This window comes from Anas acuta, chromosome 8 (genome assembly GCF_963932015.1).
Source record: "Anas acuta chromosome 8, bAnaAcu1.1, whole genome shotgun sequence".
Lineage (NCBI taxonomy): Eukaryota > Metazoa > Chordata > Aves > Anseriformes > Anatidae > Anas > Anas acuta.
In genome coordinates, this window is record NC_088986.1 from 10,716,658 (window position 1) to 10,732,338 (window position 15,681).

The following is a 15,681-nucleotide window of genomic DNA, read 5'->3' on the forward strand; positions in this document are numbered from 1 at the left end:
GGATGTAGCAGGATGACCCTTTGCTATGGATGAGCCACTTGATGGCCATATCCCTGCTGGCCTGGAGCCAGCAGACCTGCATCTTTCAGCTCAGGAGGCAGACGGAGGCTTTGATCCATGCTGCTGCCAGCCTGCCCAGCTTTCAGCACAAGTGTGGAGCTCGCAGTGCTTTGAAAACTTCGTGAGGTCTCTCTGGTGCTGGTGTGAAATGAGGGGAGCAGAGGCACGGAGGGGGATGGGGAACGTCCTTAGGTCACGCAGCTCCGTAGGCAGTTTCTGGGGTTGTTCCTTGTTTGCAAAAAGGGGTCATTTATTTAGTTGACATATTTATTTGGGACATTTATTTTCTCCAATTAAAGACCCACTGTCCAGCGCCCAGGGCGGACTGCCATCAGTCTCAGGGTGGAGGAAGGACCAGGCTGTCCAGCTCCGTGGGCCTTTTGGTCCCCCGGGGAAGGAAACCCTTTAGATGTCATTCATTGCGCCGGGCGGGTAGCTGTCAAGTCCTGTGGCTAACAGCAGCGATGCTGCACTCGCTCGTCCTGGGCCCTGTCCAAATGTTAGGCAAGACAATAATTATTCCTCTGAGTGGAGCTGGGCTGAGAGCTGTATTAATGAAAATCTCTTGGGCTGGGAGGAGAAACCGAGCTTTTGGTAATCAAAACCAAAACCCTATAGAAAGCAGCTTTCTTAGGATGCTGGTTGGGCTCGGCGGGGTCTGTTCCACTCGGGGCTGTCATGGACGTGTGCGTAAAGGCTGTAAAATGCATGGGCCGGGCTGCTTGTTATGTGACGGCTGTGCAATTGCGAGGAGTGACTCCAGGTGGTTGATTTCAGAGCGATGGTGCTAGCATCAGATGAGCCGTGCCCGGAGATGAGAGCGTGCTGTCAGGTCACATTGCTTACCCTGCAAATCGCCTCCGTCCTGCTGCTTGCAGGCTCATTCCTGTGACAGGCGTCCTGCTTGCATAGATTCCTCTGGACCTCCTTATTCAAATGTGCTTGTGTGACATAAATTACTGCTCCTAAATGATGCCCTCTGCATCTCTGTAGGACCAGGCGTTTGGGTTGGGCACGCAGAATCTGTTCTGTAGTCAAAGCAGGGCTTGCAAAGCTGGTCTGTTATGGCCACGGGAATATATGGCCACGTATTCCTGGGAGGTTCCCCTGGGTGTGTTTGCCAGCTTCCAGCCTTTTGTCCCTATCGAAATGGAGGCAGCCCACACCAAACTGCTCCTCCAGTACCACTGACATCATCCACAAGTGCAGCCCTCCCTCCTCTCCTAACCAGTGCAGTGCTGTAGGTCTGAAGAGCTGCTGCCCTGTCGCTCAGAGGGTTTGGGGCTGGGCTGAGCTCTCAGTGATTGTTTGGGGGTCAAGGTGGTGTGTACCCAGCTCGTGCTTCCATCTGAGCAGAGCTCGTTCCTGAATTTCAGCCTAGAAGCTGAAGCCTGGAGTATCCAGGCTTTGCCCTGTGCAGAGAGAATTCTTTGCCCCAGACAGGGTCTGTGCTGGGATGTTTGAGCAGCTGATGCTGGCACTTGCAGCTCTTCCCTCCTTCCCTACAGCCTCCCCCTACAGTCCCCACACGGCCAAGGAAGTTGTAAGACTTCCCCACCCCCTCTGTTTGCAAAAGCCGGTTTCTGGGGTTGTGGCTTTTAACATGCACAAACGGGTCTAATTTAGTCATTTATTTAGTTGACATATTTATTTGGGATGTTCCTTTGCTTCAGTTAAGGATCCTGTGACCGGTGCCCCAGGCGTGCTTGGCAGTACGTGAATGAACAAGATCCATCAATTACTCCTGATCGGATCAAAGCGGCCGGGGAAGCCTCCCATAACTCATCTCGGCTGGAGTCGCGGGGCTTTGCGGCTCAGCCTTCCCCGTGCGCTGGCGGAGAGGGGCAGTTCCGAGCTGGTGCCGGGTGGGAGAAGCTGCTTGCCAAAGCCCTGGCTCCTGTGGTCCCTTTGGGCAGCCCTGCTGCCTCCCCAGGGCAGGTTTTGGGGTCACTCACTCAGCCTTTTAACCATAAGGGCCATGTAAAAAAGCACCGGGGCATGACAGGTGAATTTCCCCATCACATTTTCTGTCATTTCTGCTGGTTTTCAGCCTGGTTTTGCAGGGATTTGCAATGAGTTCACTTAGTTAAGGCCATCCCAGTTGTGTTTGTGTTTTAGGTGCTGGGAGGAGAGCCACACACAGCCCTCGTTCAAAATGCTGAGCCCGAGAGGTGTCGGCAGCCTGGACGTGGCTGGCTGCGTGTCAGGCTTCAGCCAAGTCGTGCTCCCATGAGATTCTTTTTTTTTTTTTTTGCCAAGAGCTACCGTCCTTCTGATGTGCAGCATGTTAGAGCAGACTTGAGGGGCTCTTCCATCTCGGAGCAAAATGCGCTTAATAAAACAGAGTTTGTGTTGTCAGGACAGTAATTGAATCAAACCTACTCTCTCTTCTCTCTTACAGGTTACCAGGACAATGCCAGTACTTAGGGCTGCCGGTTGCTGATTACTTCAAACAGTGGATTAATCTGAAAAAGGTACTTTTGTGCGAGCTGCCATGGTCCCTTTCTCCCTCCCTTCGCCTTCCCTTTCTCCTTCTCCTTTCCTCTTTAAGGAGGTGTCTAATAACTACTGCTGTTTTGCATTGAAATGAGTTATTTTCTCAGAGGCTGGGCTGAGCGAGTCCTCTGGCTCCCATTGTATCCCCTCTAATAGAGTCTTACTGTACTTGATGGGATGTGCTCTGCAGCTGGGGAGAATCCCATTGTGGTGGTGTCTCCGTGTAATAGTGGGACGCCACAAGGTGCCTCTTCAGCAGAGGTTTTGTCGGTCCCAGTGCTGCTCGCTCTGTTTCGGTTTGATGCGTAAGGAGCCTTCAGATCAAATCCTGGTTGATAAATGTGTAAATACTCCGGGCCAAAAATCACCATTTCCCTTTGTGCTTTGGGAGCGGGGAGCTGTCCCAGCAGCACGTCCACCTAAGAGACCTTGTGAGCACTTTGCAAAGCCAAATGCCGGGTACTTTGCCGTGGGCCATCTTCTGCTGCTCCACACCTTCTCCAACTGGCCAAGGAGCAGCCTGCCATGCATCCATGGGGTCTCCTGGCACAGCTGCTCCATCTGCATGGAAAGACAAAGCGGTGCCACGAGCAGCAAATTGGAATGGAAGGAAGATAAAATAGTGTGATACCAAGCACAGGCAGGGCGAGGGGAGGCTGGGGTAGGTCTAACACGAGTAACTGGGGTGGTCCTTCTGGTTAAACCTTGCAATGAGTAAGATTCCCTTCCCCCATCCCATTTCAGGTTTTATTTGGGTTTCGGTGCCGTTTCCTGATAATAAGGGGTCTTAGTAAGTGGAATTTGCTTGTAAACAGCTTGTTGTACTTAGGGGCTTTTCTTTTGTTCTTTTCTTTATTTATTGTTTTAAATGGAAGCGTGAGTGACAGGCTGAGCGGCCGCAGAAGGACAATTTGCATGATCTGTTCCGTCAAATAGGGTAGAACATGAACTTAACAAGGGATGCTGGCAGCACATTCCCAGCTGAACTTGTCAAGGGGTCTTGTATTTCCCTGCTGTCAGAGCAAATCTTTTGGCTGATTGCTGGTCCTTGGTAAATGAAATCTGAAAGCACGTTGGGGCATTGTGCAGTTCAGTGACCATTAATGATCGCCATTTGAAGTTCACTAAACTTGCGGTGAATGGATAGCGGCTCTGTAACCAGCAGGTTGATGGCTTCAGAATAATAATAATAATAAAAAAAAACATCCCCACGTACCCTGATGTTTGCTCAGAAGTAGGTTGGTCCGGCTGTGCTCCTCCTCTGGGCCTCTGGAGGAATGACTTAGGGCTCTTGCCCGTCGCTCGAGGTATGTTCATCTCTCTCCAACCCATCTAATCCCTTAAAAATCTTCATTTTTTTTTCTGGCTCTTTCATACCTGATGCCCTGTTGCACACAGGGTGGTTCCAGGGACCCCGAGCCCCTCTGGGAAGTGCCCCTGCTGGAGCAGGAGAGCTGGGACCTCTCCTGTCCTGTGGCTGAGGGCTGCCTCCCGTGGTGCTTGCTCTTAGCCTGGGGTGAGGATCTTTCTATGCTACCGCTGCCCTGCTGTATGTGGGTGTGTGGGGAAACTGCCTGTGTGTTTTTACAGGAGAGGATTCCCAGCCCAAATAAATAATTCTGTCCAAGCGTCAGGACCCTGTGGGGCCTCAGTTTCTTTTGACTGAGCTCCCAGCATGAGACAAATAAGGACAGATGGGTGAGTGGCCCCCCTGCTCTTCTATTCCTAGCTCAGGCATCCCCTTTTCCCCTCCCTCTGGCAAGCTCCTGACTTAGAAACACCTCCTAGGTTGAGCCTGCCTCCGACCTGATCCACGAAGTGAAGATGTTGGGGGTGGCACGAAACTGCTAATTTCTAGGTCATGGGTAATGCGGAGACCTGGATCCTTCGGATGTCGAGAAAAGAGCTCATCTGAGTGTGAATGGTGTGTGTGAGTGAGCGCAGCTTCCTGCAGCACAGCTCCACCTGCATCCTGTTCTGTCCTGTGGGTCTGTGCTGGTGAGCAGTTCTCCCTTCTGTGCTGCAGGAGCAGCTCAGGCAAGCGCCCCGTGTCTTGGGTCCTCTTGCAGAGTTCCCAAGATTCGCCTCAAATAACTAATTCTGTCCAAGATAAATTCTGGCAAGGTGAAGACAGGAACGGGGCCCTGCTGGCCACCACGCTTGCACCAAGTTTGGGTTGATCTCTGCGTGCAGGCGGTGGGGAGCACCACCCCCCACTGCTGTCCTGGTTGGCCTCAGTGTCCTGGATCTGTGCGAAAGCCTCCCATGGAACACGAAAGGAGAAGAGCTGCTCATGCACTTGACCGAGTTTGCCGAAGTTTTACCTTGCCCTGCGCCCCCCCGGCCTGCTAGCACATCCCTTCCGTCAAGCCTGATCGGTGTTTGCTGACATTTGTAATGTCACTGAGCGATCGCGTATCTGCGCTGAGCTGTCAGGGTAGAGCTGACTCGGGGCAGAGAGTTGATCATGTTCTTCCCTTCGACCAGCCAAGCGCGGCGGGAGGGCTGCGGGAGGCACAGGAGGCAGCCTCTGAATGCCACAACATTTCAGATAGCCCCCGGACCAGCTCGGCGGAGAGTCACCACCCTGCTGGCCACGTTCCCTCGTGTCCCTGTCCCGTAAAGCCCTGGGTTAGGGCTGTGCTACAGGACTGAGCTGCACGGCCGGCTGCTCGGGGCTGAAATAGAGCAGGAGGATTGACCTGAAGAGGGTAGCTGCCCCATGAGCACCATCAGGTAGTGTGGATAAACTCATTAATGCTGACTCCAGCACAAGGATCAGCTCACGTTCCTGCTGCCTTTGCTCTTTCAGGAGCGCAAGAGAAACACGGGGAGGAGGAGGAAGGTGTCAAAACAGACGGACCCAAGGGCTGTGCAGCCCAGCGCCTCTGCCAGAGGGCAGCAGCTGGTGCTGTCGGGGTGCACCAAGGAGAGCGTGGGGCAGGTCAGCGCTCTCTCCTTCCCTGCAATCCTCTTCTGGTGGCTCTCCCCGGAGTGCTGTACCCGTCACCCACTGCCCTTAGGGTGTCTGCCTGCCGTACGTTTCTCTTCCTGAATCTGCTGACCCTTTCAGTTTCTCCAGCATCCCGCAGCAAGGAGGTTGACTGTTTAATTATGCATTAACTATACTGTTTATTCGTATGTTGTGGGAAGATGCACGTCCTTTTGTTTCTTCTGAACCTCCTGCCTGATCTTTTTCTTGGGCCTCAGTCTTGCCTTCTGTGGAAGAGCAAAGAAGTGTTGCCAGTTCTTCTCTTGTGTTATTCCTGACTCGAGACCTCTGCCATGTTCTCGCTTAGCAGTCTCTTTTCCAGCTCAGTGTAAGTTGTTGGAGAGCTGGCACCAAGCCACTTGCTGCTTCTGTGGCTCCAGAATTGGGCTGTGGAAGCTATTTTTAACGCTGGGTTTGGTATCCTGATCTGTGTCTTCTCTGGACGTTATTCAGTTACAGGGTACCGGAGCAGTATTTCATGTAACCCCTAGGGCTTTGTTTTATTTCTTGTTCCTCAAGTGGTATTTATGTAAAAGAAAAAAGGCCATCTCCATAGCATCACAGAGCTGCCCATTCCTCAGGACAGCCATCCTGGCTGTGTTTGGCCACCTTTTCTTTGTGTTCACAGAGGGCAGCTCACCTGTAGGCACATGATAGCAGTTGCTTTAGGAAGGACAGAGAACCAGCCCAAGCAGACGTCCTCCTGATGCCCAGGAGAGCTTTGCCTGCGTTCCCCTGGCAGTTTGAATGCTTTGCCCTCGGGTCAGTTTGGCTTGCTCTGAGGAAGGTGACGATTCAGCTCGGTTCACACACGGGCAGTGCCATGCCCTGTGTCCCCAGGGCCGTTTGGAAGTGGCTCTGTTGCAGGGCTGGGAACTGTTCCTCCTCTGGACACCACGAGGCAGAGCTGACGGAGCTGTGGGGAGCACGTGGCTGTGTGTGGAGCTGGCCTTTTCCTGGCCCAGCTTCTGCTGATGCTGGGAAGCCACCTGTTAATACACGGGCACAAATGTTTTAAGGTCAGCTCCCCGCTGTGTGAGAGCCAGCAGAGGAAGCGGGTAATAGAATGTTTTCGTTAATATTTGGCAACCCGAAATAAACACATCCTGAACAAACAAGGGTTTGCTAACAGCTTGTTGTCTCCGCTGAATGAACAATTCCTTGTGCCTTTGGGATGGGAGGAGGACTTCGCAGGTGCTTGGTGCTAAAGTGTCTCAGGTGCTTTGCACAAAGATCATTGAAATGGATGCTGTTGAGAATTGGTTTGGGTTTTTGGCCCATGTGCCTGAAAGTTGCTTTCCTAAGTTTAACCTCTTGAGGACTTAGTGCGATGGCCATCAACTGCCTGTTTACTGAGCTACTGGCTATAGGGAATGCAAAATGGCCAATAAGGTCAGAAATGGCAGAGGAGGATTCCTCAGGAAGAGTGCTTCAGGGCTGAAGCATCCAACACGTGAGTAGGTGTCACTTGTCTGCAAAGAGCTGCTTATGTCCTCGGTTGGATCAGGCACCTGGTACTCAGCACCCTGCTGGTTTGCTGCATGGCTGAGCGCTCCAAGACCCGTCCTTCGTGGCAGCAGTGCTCTTTTGGGCTCCTCATCCCTGCCGGTGGTAAGTCAGTCCCTCAGAAGGCAGGAGTGATAGAGGTTGGGCAAAGGAACAGAAGCCAAAACGTGACTCCGGTGTTAAAGGGAGTACGGGTGTCTTCTCCATGGAAATCAGAATAGAAAAGTGTGCAGTGGCATTGGTTCTTAGCTGGAAGGAAATGGAAGAACTGCCTATAACAGCAAAATAACCATTGTTAATAATACTTTGTATTTATGGAAAGGCAGAGGGTGCCGTATCGCTGAGCAGGATGCTCTTACGGTGCAGTTTTGTGATAGAAGTGAAGTGGTAGCTCCAGGTTGGCGTTGTGTGCAGCTGGTTGACAAGAGTTTAAAAAGCGCTGGCTGAGAAGCTGTTGGCTGTTCGTGTGGCTTTTAATAAGTCTTTGAACATGGGGGAAGTTCTGGAGGACTCGAAGAAAGCTAATGTTGTACCAGTAATTTCGAAGGGCAAATGGGATGACCGATGAAGTAATTATAGCCCTATCAGCTTGACATTAATTCTGGGCAAAGTAATGAAAAGCCAGATATCATAGTTGATTAATAAAGAATGAAAAGAGGGTAATATAATGCCAATCAATGCGGATTTATGGAAACTAGATCTTTTTCAAACTAACTTGATATTTTTTATGAGGCTACATGTTTGGTTGATAAAGGTAACCATGTCAATGTAATATACTTCTGCAAGGCATTTGACTTGGTACCTTATGACATTTTGATTAAGAAACAAGAGTGATACAAAATCAACATGGCACACATTACATTGATTAAGAACGAGCAAACTGACAGCTCCCAGCATTTAATTGTAAACGGGTAATCATCATGGAGTGCATGTCTTCCTGGTGGGGTCCCACAGGGAGCTATTGCTCAGACCTCGTGGATTTCGCGCTTTTATCAATGCCCTGGAAGAAAACATAAAAAATCATTTTTGATAAAGCGTGTGGATACTCGGATACTGCATCCAGGAGGCTGGTGCTGTTGGATTTATGAGCGAGGCGTGGTGAGGAGGAGCAGAGGGGCTGGAGCATCGTGTCTGGGACAGCTCTGACACAGGTGGAGCCCTGGGTCCCTCTCCGTCATCTCGGCACGGGTAAGGATCCTGGAAACGTGAAGGCTTGATGACAACTGCACGACCCACGAGGACACTTGCCGTGCTTTAAATACCCTGGGAGCTGTGTAGGGTGCTGGGCAGAAGGGTGTAGCTACTTGGCTGTAGCTCCGGGGCATTAAACAGGGAGTCATAAGGTGCTGAGAGGCTCCTTTCGTCCAGCAGGGTAAAGCAGCAGCAGTTCCAGTGCCTGGAAGCCAAAGCTGGGTAATTCAGGTGTGGGTATTTACAGGGAGGGTAATTAACCATTGGAACAACGCACCGAGGACTGTGGTGGGTTCTCACACTCAGGGGGGAACGTTTTCCCTAAAAACCTCAGCTCTGCTTCAGCCAGAAATGAACGTGGGGCGGCCTCGGTGCCCGCGCAGAAGGTCAGGCTGGGCGGTTCCTCCTCTGAGCTGAGCCTGGGCTGTGTCTGTCTGTGTGTAACCCTCTCTGTCTCCCTCCTGTGCCCTGTGAGGATGCCCTAAATACCTTCGGGCTGCGCAGGGGGCTCGGGGCAGAGGGCACGGGTCCCAGGAGGGCGGCAGAGGCACGGGGCGGGCAGGGAGCCTCCTGCTCCCGGGGCTGGTGCGCGGGCGCCGCACGCGGCTTCTCCTTTAAATCCGTCGTGCGGCTGTCTGAACTCTGAAATTTCTTTCACTCTCTCCCTCGCCTTGTTAACATGTGTTGCCTTTGGGGTAATCAGGGAAAAAATATTATGTCCTTTTACAATTACCGGGTTTTGGAATATTAAAATGTCTCTCTGCATCGGCAGTGTTATTTTGATTGGTATTCTAACCTTTGACTAGCCCATAAAGCGAGCCGCTCTTCAAGCCAATATTGCAGGACTGAAATTTAATTCCGAAATGATTCCAGATAATAGGGAGACAGATAATATATGCATGAAGGATATTATGTTTGGACTAAATGCAGCAGGGCCAGGGCTTGGGAGTTGAATAATAGCCCAGAGTGAGTTATAATCTGTGGGACAGAAATACCTTACTGTCAGGGCCAGGAGAGGAACTCTTAAATCACAGGGAGGGAGCCGAGCAGGGAGCGAGGAGAGGGAAAGGGCACCCAGGAGAGGCCTGCGAGGAGCAGCCCTTTGTCCCGCTGCAGGAGGACATCTCCTCCCTTTGTTGTGCAGCGAGGGGTGCGCAGTAAAACCCCTCTCCTAAGGAAACCGAAACGCTGGGGGCTGTGCTGGGAAGGGGGAGAGTCTCCTCCGCCAGGCTGTCCGCCCCAGGGAAGGAAATTCGGGGTTTTTGCTCTGTGCTGCTCTGCGAGTGATGCTTTGTGCTGGCAGCTGCGGGTCGTGGTGAGCAGGGTGCTGTTGCAGCAGCTCAGCCCTGTCCCTGTAACCCTCTGGCTCTTCCCAGGACTTCGTGGAGCAGTCACAGGCAGCCGTCCCGGGAGGCTGGAGCTGGGCGAGCGGAGATGGAGAATGATCTCTGCCGCTGGGGTGGCACAGACCCATGGCAGTATAACAGGCTCTGGCTCAGTGGCACGAGCTTATAGGCTCAAAGTAATGATCCCAGCCTCGCATTTCATTGCCTTTCCTCGCGGTCTCAGGAGCTGGGCTTGCTGCAGCTCAGACAGGCTCGGGATGCAGCCTGGAGGCTTCACTGGTTTTGGATGACTCGCACGGCAACGTGCACGCCCGTCCCAGGAGGGCAGGAAGGAGCAATGTTCATCTTCGACTAAATCAGAATGGCTTTGGCTTTCCCTTTTTTTCGTTTTTATTTAGTTTCTTTTTACCTTTTGCATCCTAAAAGCACAGGAGCAATTTTCGGTGGAGCATGTGTCTGCATGAACTTCTCAGGGAGTGGACGGGCAAGCAGTGATCCCAGGAGGGTTAATGCCGTTTCTTGGGCTTGGCTCCCCAGAAAGGAGCTAAGTTTCCTGGCTTGCAAAATAGAGGATTAGTTTAATAATTCCTTTTGGCCAGAAAATCTGCAACTGTATGAAAGAGCGCCCTTCTGGCAGCCCTAGCAGAGGGCTGTGAGCTGGGCATGTGCTGCCTTTTAGACTTCCCTGCGTGCGTAAAGACAACCTCTGGCAGGGTCCTGTTGTGTGGAGGCCGTTCAGAGCTGCTCCAGTGCCAAGGGGACATTTTAGCATTTCAGCCCTGTTAATGGGAAGCTCTTCCTGGACCATCCTTCCTTCTGTCCTTCCTTTCCATACCTGCATGTGGTTTAGTTTGCATTCATTTCGCAGTGTCTCACCATTAGGGATTCTCCTATGATATTAAAACTCTCCCTTGGTATTAAAACTGATATAGCTCACTTTTTTCCTAGGCAATTTCTTCCACCCTTTAGACTGGAGGTGGGGATTTGTGCAGCAGGTCTCTCGCTGCAGTGCACAGTGGGCACAGCTTTCGGTCCTCGGAGGAGAAGTCGCGGCTGTCCCAGCTTGGTTTGGCCTCTGTCTTCAAATCTATGTTAAAGATTTCCAGGGCTGCTTCTGGAGTGGAAAAATAGCCTTTCCAGTATCTGATGGGGCTGGTTTGGGTGGAGCTGGTCCTGCCTCGAGGCGGGCAGGCGGTGTGGGTTATCGCTTGTCCCTTCCTGCTCCCTGGCACTTGGACACTGGTTGTCTGCTTGCCTTGGGACTGCCCTGCCTCATCGCTGGCACTTAGAGGGGTCTCACCCAAGGAATTCAGGGCAGGGATGGCTGTTGGGTGCTGGCTACGGCCTCCTCTCCTCTCCTGATACAGAGAGCTCTCAGAAAAGGCAGGAAAGTGATGATTCAGGAGGAACCAAAACAATTATATTGCTTGGCCTCCATCAGCCTGCAGGTACTGCTCAAAAACAAAAGCAGAATTTGTTGATTTTGTGTTCGTTTGTTTTTTAAGCAGGGCTAGAGCTTTATCTGCTAGGCAGGACTGTAAGCAGCGGTTTGCTGGCTGGTTTGCCCCAAGCATCCCCGTGCAGGCAGCTGGAGGCAGGTCGGTGGCAGCCTGCGGGCGAAAGGCGGAGAGGGAGAGGCAGCTGCGAGCCCCGACGTGCCGCTCGTCCTGCTGTGTGCCGTCCTGCCGGGCTCTGAACATCTGGCTGCGGCACCCAGCAGCCGCCTGCTTCCCATCTGGCTCCGTGTGCGCTGCTGTGGAGGTTAAACCATCAGGTGTGCGTGGGTTCTGGGGTCAGGTGGAGACACCAGAGCCTCCTGCGTGCCCTGGTGTTGCAGGAGGCAGCCCGAATCCCAGCCTGGCACAGTCAGTGCTGGAGCAAGGCAGGAGGAGGAGGGATTACAGGCAGGGCGTGTTTTACAATAATCCTGCAACAGGTGCTGCATTCCAGGTGCTGCACACGCTCTCTGCTGCACAGGATGCTTTTCCCTTGGGCTGGCATGCCTTTGGTAGCTCCTGGCGTGTGCTAGTCTTCCAGGAAGGCGTGTTTCCCCTTCTCCTTACTGGCCAGAGCCCGGTGGAGCCTGCCTTGCCTCATCCCATCCAGCTCTCCTTGCTTGATCCAAACAGGATTCCGAAACATGGGAGCAGGGAGAGGCAGCACCAACCTGCTCCTGCGCCCTCCTCCCTCTGCTGCTTGGCATGGAAATGCTGGCGAATGCCAAGGGCTTGCAGGCAAGTAGAAATAGCTTGTAGGTATTCCTGGTGCCCTGTGCTGAGCGTGATGCCCTGTTCTGCTGAAAGGGACAGAGCAGTGTGGGTATGCAGCCTGCGCCCCATTAGCACGGAGCCATGCCCCGGCTGGGATTTGCACCCTGTGGGCTTTGATGCAAAGCAGCGAGAGATGCTGAACTGGGAGATGGGAGATACAGTAGTGGAATTTGTATATTAATAACGTACAGTGCTTCACACTCATTAAATTAATTAATTAAATCTCTCGGAGTCCCAAGGCTACTAAGCAAGTTGCTTTCGCAGTTGGGATTCAGAATCTCCCGCCTCCCTTCCCCCATGCTGGCACAGCACTTCTGGCTCCAGCCTGGCTTTCACCCTGCTGCTTGCAGGTTTCCTTGCTCGAGCTCTTTCAGGCAGCCCGTGGATTGGATCTGTGGCGGGGGCTTGGTGGGGAAGGCTGTAGGTATGACCTGCTTTTGGTGAGGACACAGCCTGATCTGTTGCCCCTAGCTAGGCATAAACTCCTTCTCCGATTTTGTGGCCTGCTGGGGAGGGAAGCTCTGATCACCCCGAAGTGTGAGCATCGCCAGGAGCCGTCCCACAGCATCCCCAGGGGGTTTTGGTGGAGCAGAGATGAAATCTCAGTGCCTCAGAGCTGATTTGGCCCAAGCCTCAGTACAGCTCGGGGCACACCACATCCCGTGTGCGGGCAGCAGGCGCCTTTCTGAAGATGTTTCCACGTGGGCTCTGCCTGCTGCAACCTTCTGCCGTTTTCTCCTTGCCCTGCTCTGCCCCCATTCATCCCAGCCCGTACCGGGTGCTTGGGGCTGCTTGCTGCAGCAGCTGCGGGGGTCTCTCTGTGCTTGGGACCTGCCAGCAGGCTGCAGCACATCCTGCACCCCCTGGAGCCCAGCAGTACGGCGATGCACGCTGCAAAACGGGAGGTCTCTGTCTCCACGCTACGCCTTCAGTGCTGCAAAACAAACTATAATGTCCTGAAGGAGCGTCACGGCAAGAATTTTTCTCCTTCACACTGAGAGGTGGGAGATTGAAGCCCGTTTTTCCCCAAAGGAGGAGGTGGGACCCCATCAGGAGGTAGTGGTGTCATCTGGTGACGTGCAGAGGACCTGCGGCCAGGCTGAGGCTCCCTCTGGGCTGTTGGAAGACTTCACGTGACGTTGGAAGGAGCAGACATGGGACATCCATTTTATTTTTTTAAACAAACTCTGGATATTTAGCGTGTGGATTTGTGCCAACTTGAGGAAAGGCTGCTCTCTCTGCCTTCCCAGCGCTGTAACCTCTGTCAGCCTGGCTCTGATTGATGCTATTAATATTTTAGAGATCATTTAGGATCTCCGCCTTGGCTGGGCTCCTCGCTCGGGGAGGAGCTGTCCCACGTGGATGCCTGCAGCTGCCGGAGGAGCTCGCTTGCTGCCTGCTGCTGTGGTTTGTAGGAGGTTGGCCTGAAGGTGCTCTGCATCTCTCCATGTTCTGGTCTCCTTTTGGCATCACATCGGGTACGATTCTGGGAGAGAATGGGCTGCAGCCGTGCTGTTGGGGTCACTCTTTAAGCTCAAGCTGTAGATCCTACACATGCCCTCATGGCTCCCGGATCCATCCCCAGTGCCAACCAGGAAGGTGACCGGTGTCTTGCTGGGGTGCTCTGCCCCACACCATCTCCAGCTGCCTCCCAGGAGCTGCGTGCACCCATCCTGCGCCTCTGCTGCAAGCAGTGGAGCTCCGTGTCCATCACTGCCATGCAGGAGAGCTCTCGGGTAATGCTCTGCTCGCTCAGCCTTCCCCATGGGACCCTCCAAAGTCCAGCACAGAGCCACCACGCCACGGGCATGGGGGGCTCCGACAGATCCAGGAGACGGTGAAGCTGTTTGATTGAATCCCAGACTGTGTTTGCTCTGCCTAATTATCAAAAGTATGAGTTTGTTCTGCTAGGTGCACATTATGCCTTTATTGTGGTGTAATTATGCCAGCTGCCTATGTTTAGTGTCATAAAAAGGAATAAAATGCCCATTACCCGCCTAAAGAATTCTTCCTGTGGGTTTTTTTTTTTATTTTATTTTATTTTTATTGCTCTGGAGTACACAGTGGGGATAGCTTTGATCGGCAGTTCTCCACGTAAAATAGCCGGTGCAGCACCGTGCCGCTCGCACAGCTCCCCCAGCCAGCAGCCTGCGGGGGCAGCCAGCCCACCAGCCTCACCTGGCACTGCCCCTGCTTCTCGCTGCCGGTCAGGATGGTGAAAACACCCCACTGCCACCCTACTGCCTGCCTTGTGGGGCCTCAGCTGCTCCCCAGCAAGGATTTTGCTCTCCTGAAGCTCCCTGCTGCGGGCACGGAGGTGCTGAGCCTGGGCGCAGCATCCACCTGCAGCAGTTGGTCAGGAAGAGCCAACGGTGCCTGAATGACCCAAGGAAAGGGGTGTGAGGATCTGGCCGAGCTGTTTTATGGCCAGAGCTATGTTTTTAAGACTCCTGTGCCCAGGGGAAGCCTGTAAGATAGAGAAGGGAGAGATGTGCAGGTGGGAGCCGTGTGCTCCTTGCCCTGAGGGGCTGCGCATGCACCATGACCTTGAGGACAACCTAGCGGTGCTCCTGCAAGAGCAGAGGTGCTGAGCCTCCTCTGCCAGCCAAACCTCTGTCCTCGGGGCTTCTAACTACTTGGGGCCACGTTTCCGTGGTGGTCAGAGGGGCCTCGGGGGAGCCATGTCCTCAGAGAGCCAGCAACAGTTACTCCTCCCTGGGGAGAGGGGCTTGCTTTGCGTCAGTGCCAGGGTGATACTAAATATTTCCTGATAGGAAAATGCATAAACCCCCAAAATCTAAACCCTACACCTTTAGGGGTTGCTAGAACCTGCCTCTCCTCCTTCTAATAGTTTCAGTCTCTAATTGGAAACGGGCTCGATTAGCTCCGTGCTGGGAGCGGATGGCTCTTAGCTGGCGTTGGGGGGTGGCAGATCCCTTGGTGCTGCTGGATCCGTTCACATTTTGGTGTCACCTCCAGCAGGTCCCTGCTCCCTCCGGCTGAGCTGGGCCACGGATACAAGGCACAAGGCCCCTTTTGAATCCTCCCCCGCTGATTTTTTCCTCCAGGTGGCCTTCCCAGCCCCGCACCCTTGGAGGTGGTGGTGGCAGGGGAAGCACCGCGGCCTCCGCCGGGGACCCGCGGGGCTGCGGCGAGCGATCGCTGCTTAAGGGGGTAATCGTCCTGAAAATTCAGATTGATCAGAAGGCAGAAATGATAACTTGTTTCGCCGCGGTGAAAGCCGCAGCCCGTCGATAGGGGAGACGGAGGCACGGCGAGCAGCAAGCAGGGAGAATGGGCTGTGGGGCGGGGAGGAGGGGGAGCCATTCTTCCTTGGGGTCCGCGTCAGGATGTTTCCTGTCACCGACGCCGGGCTATTGGAGATTCAATCACTTTTATCTCCCCCTCTCTCTCTATCCAAATGCCTTTTCATATTAGAAAATTAGAATCAGCTCTGCTCATGCAAGATTTATTAGCTCTGCTGAGCAATAGCACAGAAGAGTAAATGATGTCGCATTTCAGGGGCTTTTTGCACATTATAACCAAAGTTGCAACTTCTTAAGTATTCTTCCGCTGAGCCACTGCAGGGGGTGAAAGGGCTGGGGAGACAAACTTCGCTCCGGAGATAGCTCTGCACCCGTCCGGGTGTCCCTTCGTTAGTATTTGAATGATTGGATTTGCTTGCTAATACGGATCTTCTTCTTTGGGCTCAGTTTCTGCGCTTATTACTCTGGAAATCAAACTCGGAGCCTGTTTATCACGTTATTTCTCTCGGTCCCCTTTGCAGAAGCACTTTTCACTGCTCAAAGTGTGCGTTTGG

General features: G+C 53.2%; 1 protein-coding gene across 3 annotated transcripts in view; it reads left to right on the top strand.

Annotated features, from left to right (window-relative positions):
* Positions 1-15,681, top strand: part of ERI3 (ERI1 exoribonuclease family member 3) — a 109,171-nt gene that overhangs the window by 43,896 nt on the left and 49,594 nt on the right. For all 3 annotated transcript variants that reach the window (XM_068691357.1, XM_068691356.1, XM_068691358.1), the window contains exon 6: positions 2,462-2,534. In XM_068691357.1, coding sequence (XP_068547458.1) covers positions 2,462-2,534 — 73 coding nt within the window. The remainder of the gene's footprint in view (positions 1-2,461; positions 2,535-15,681) is intronic.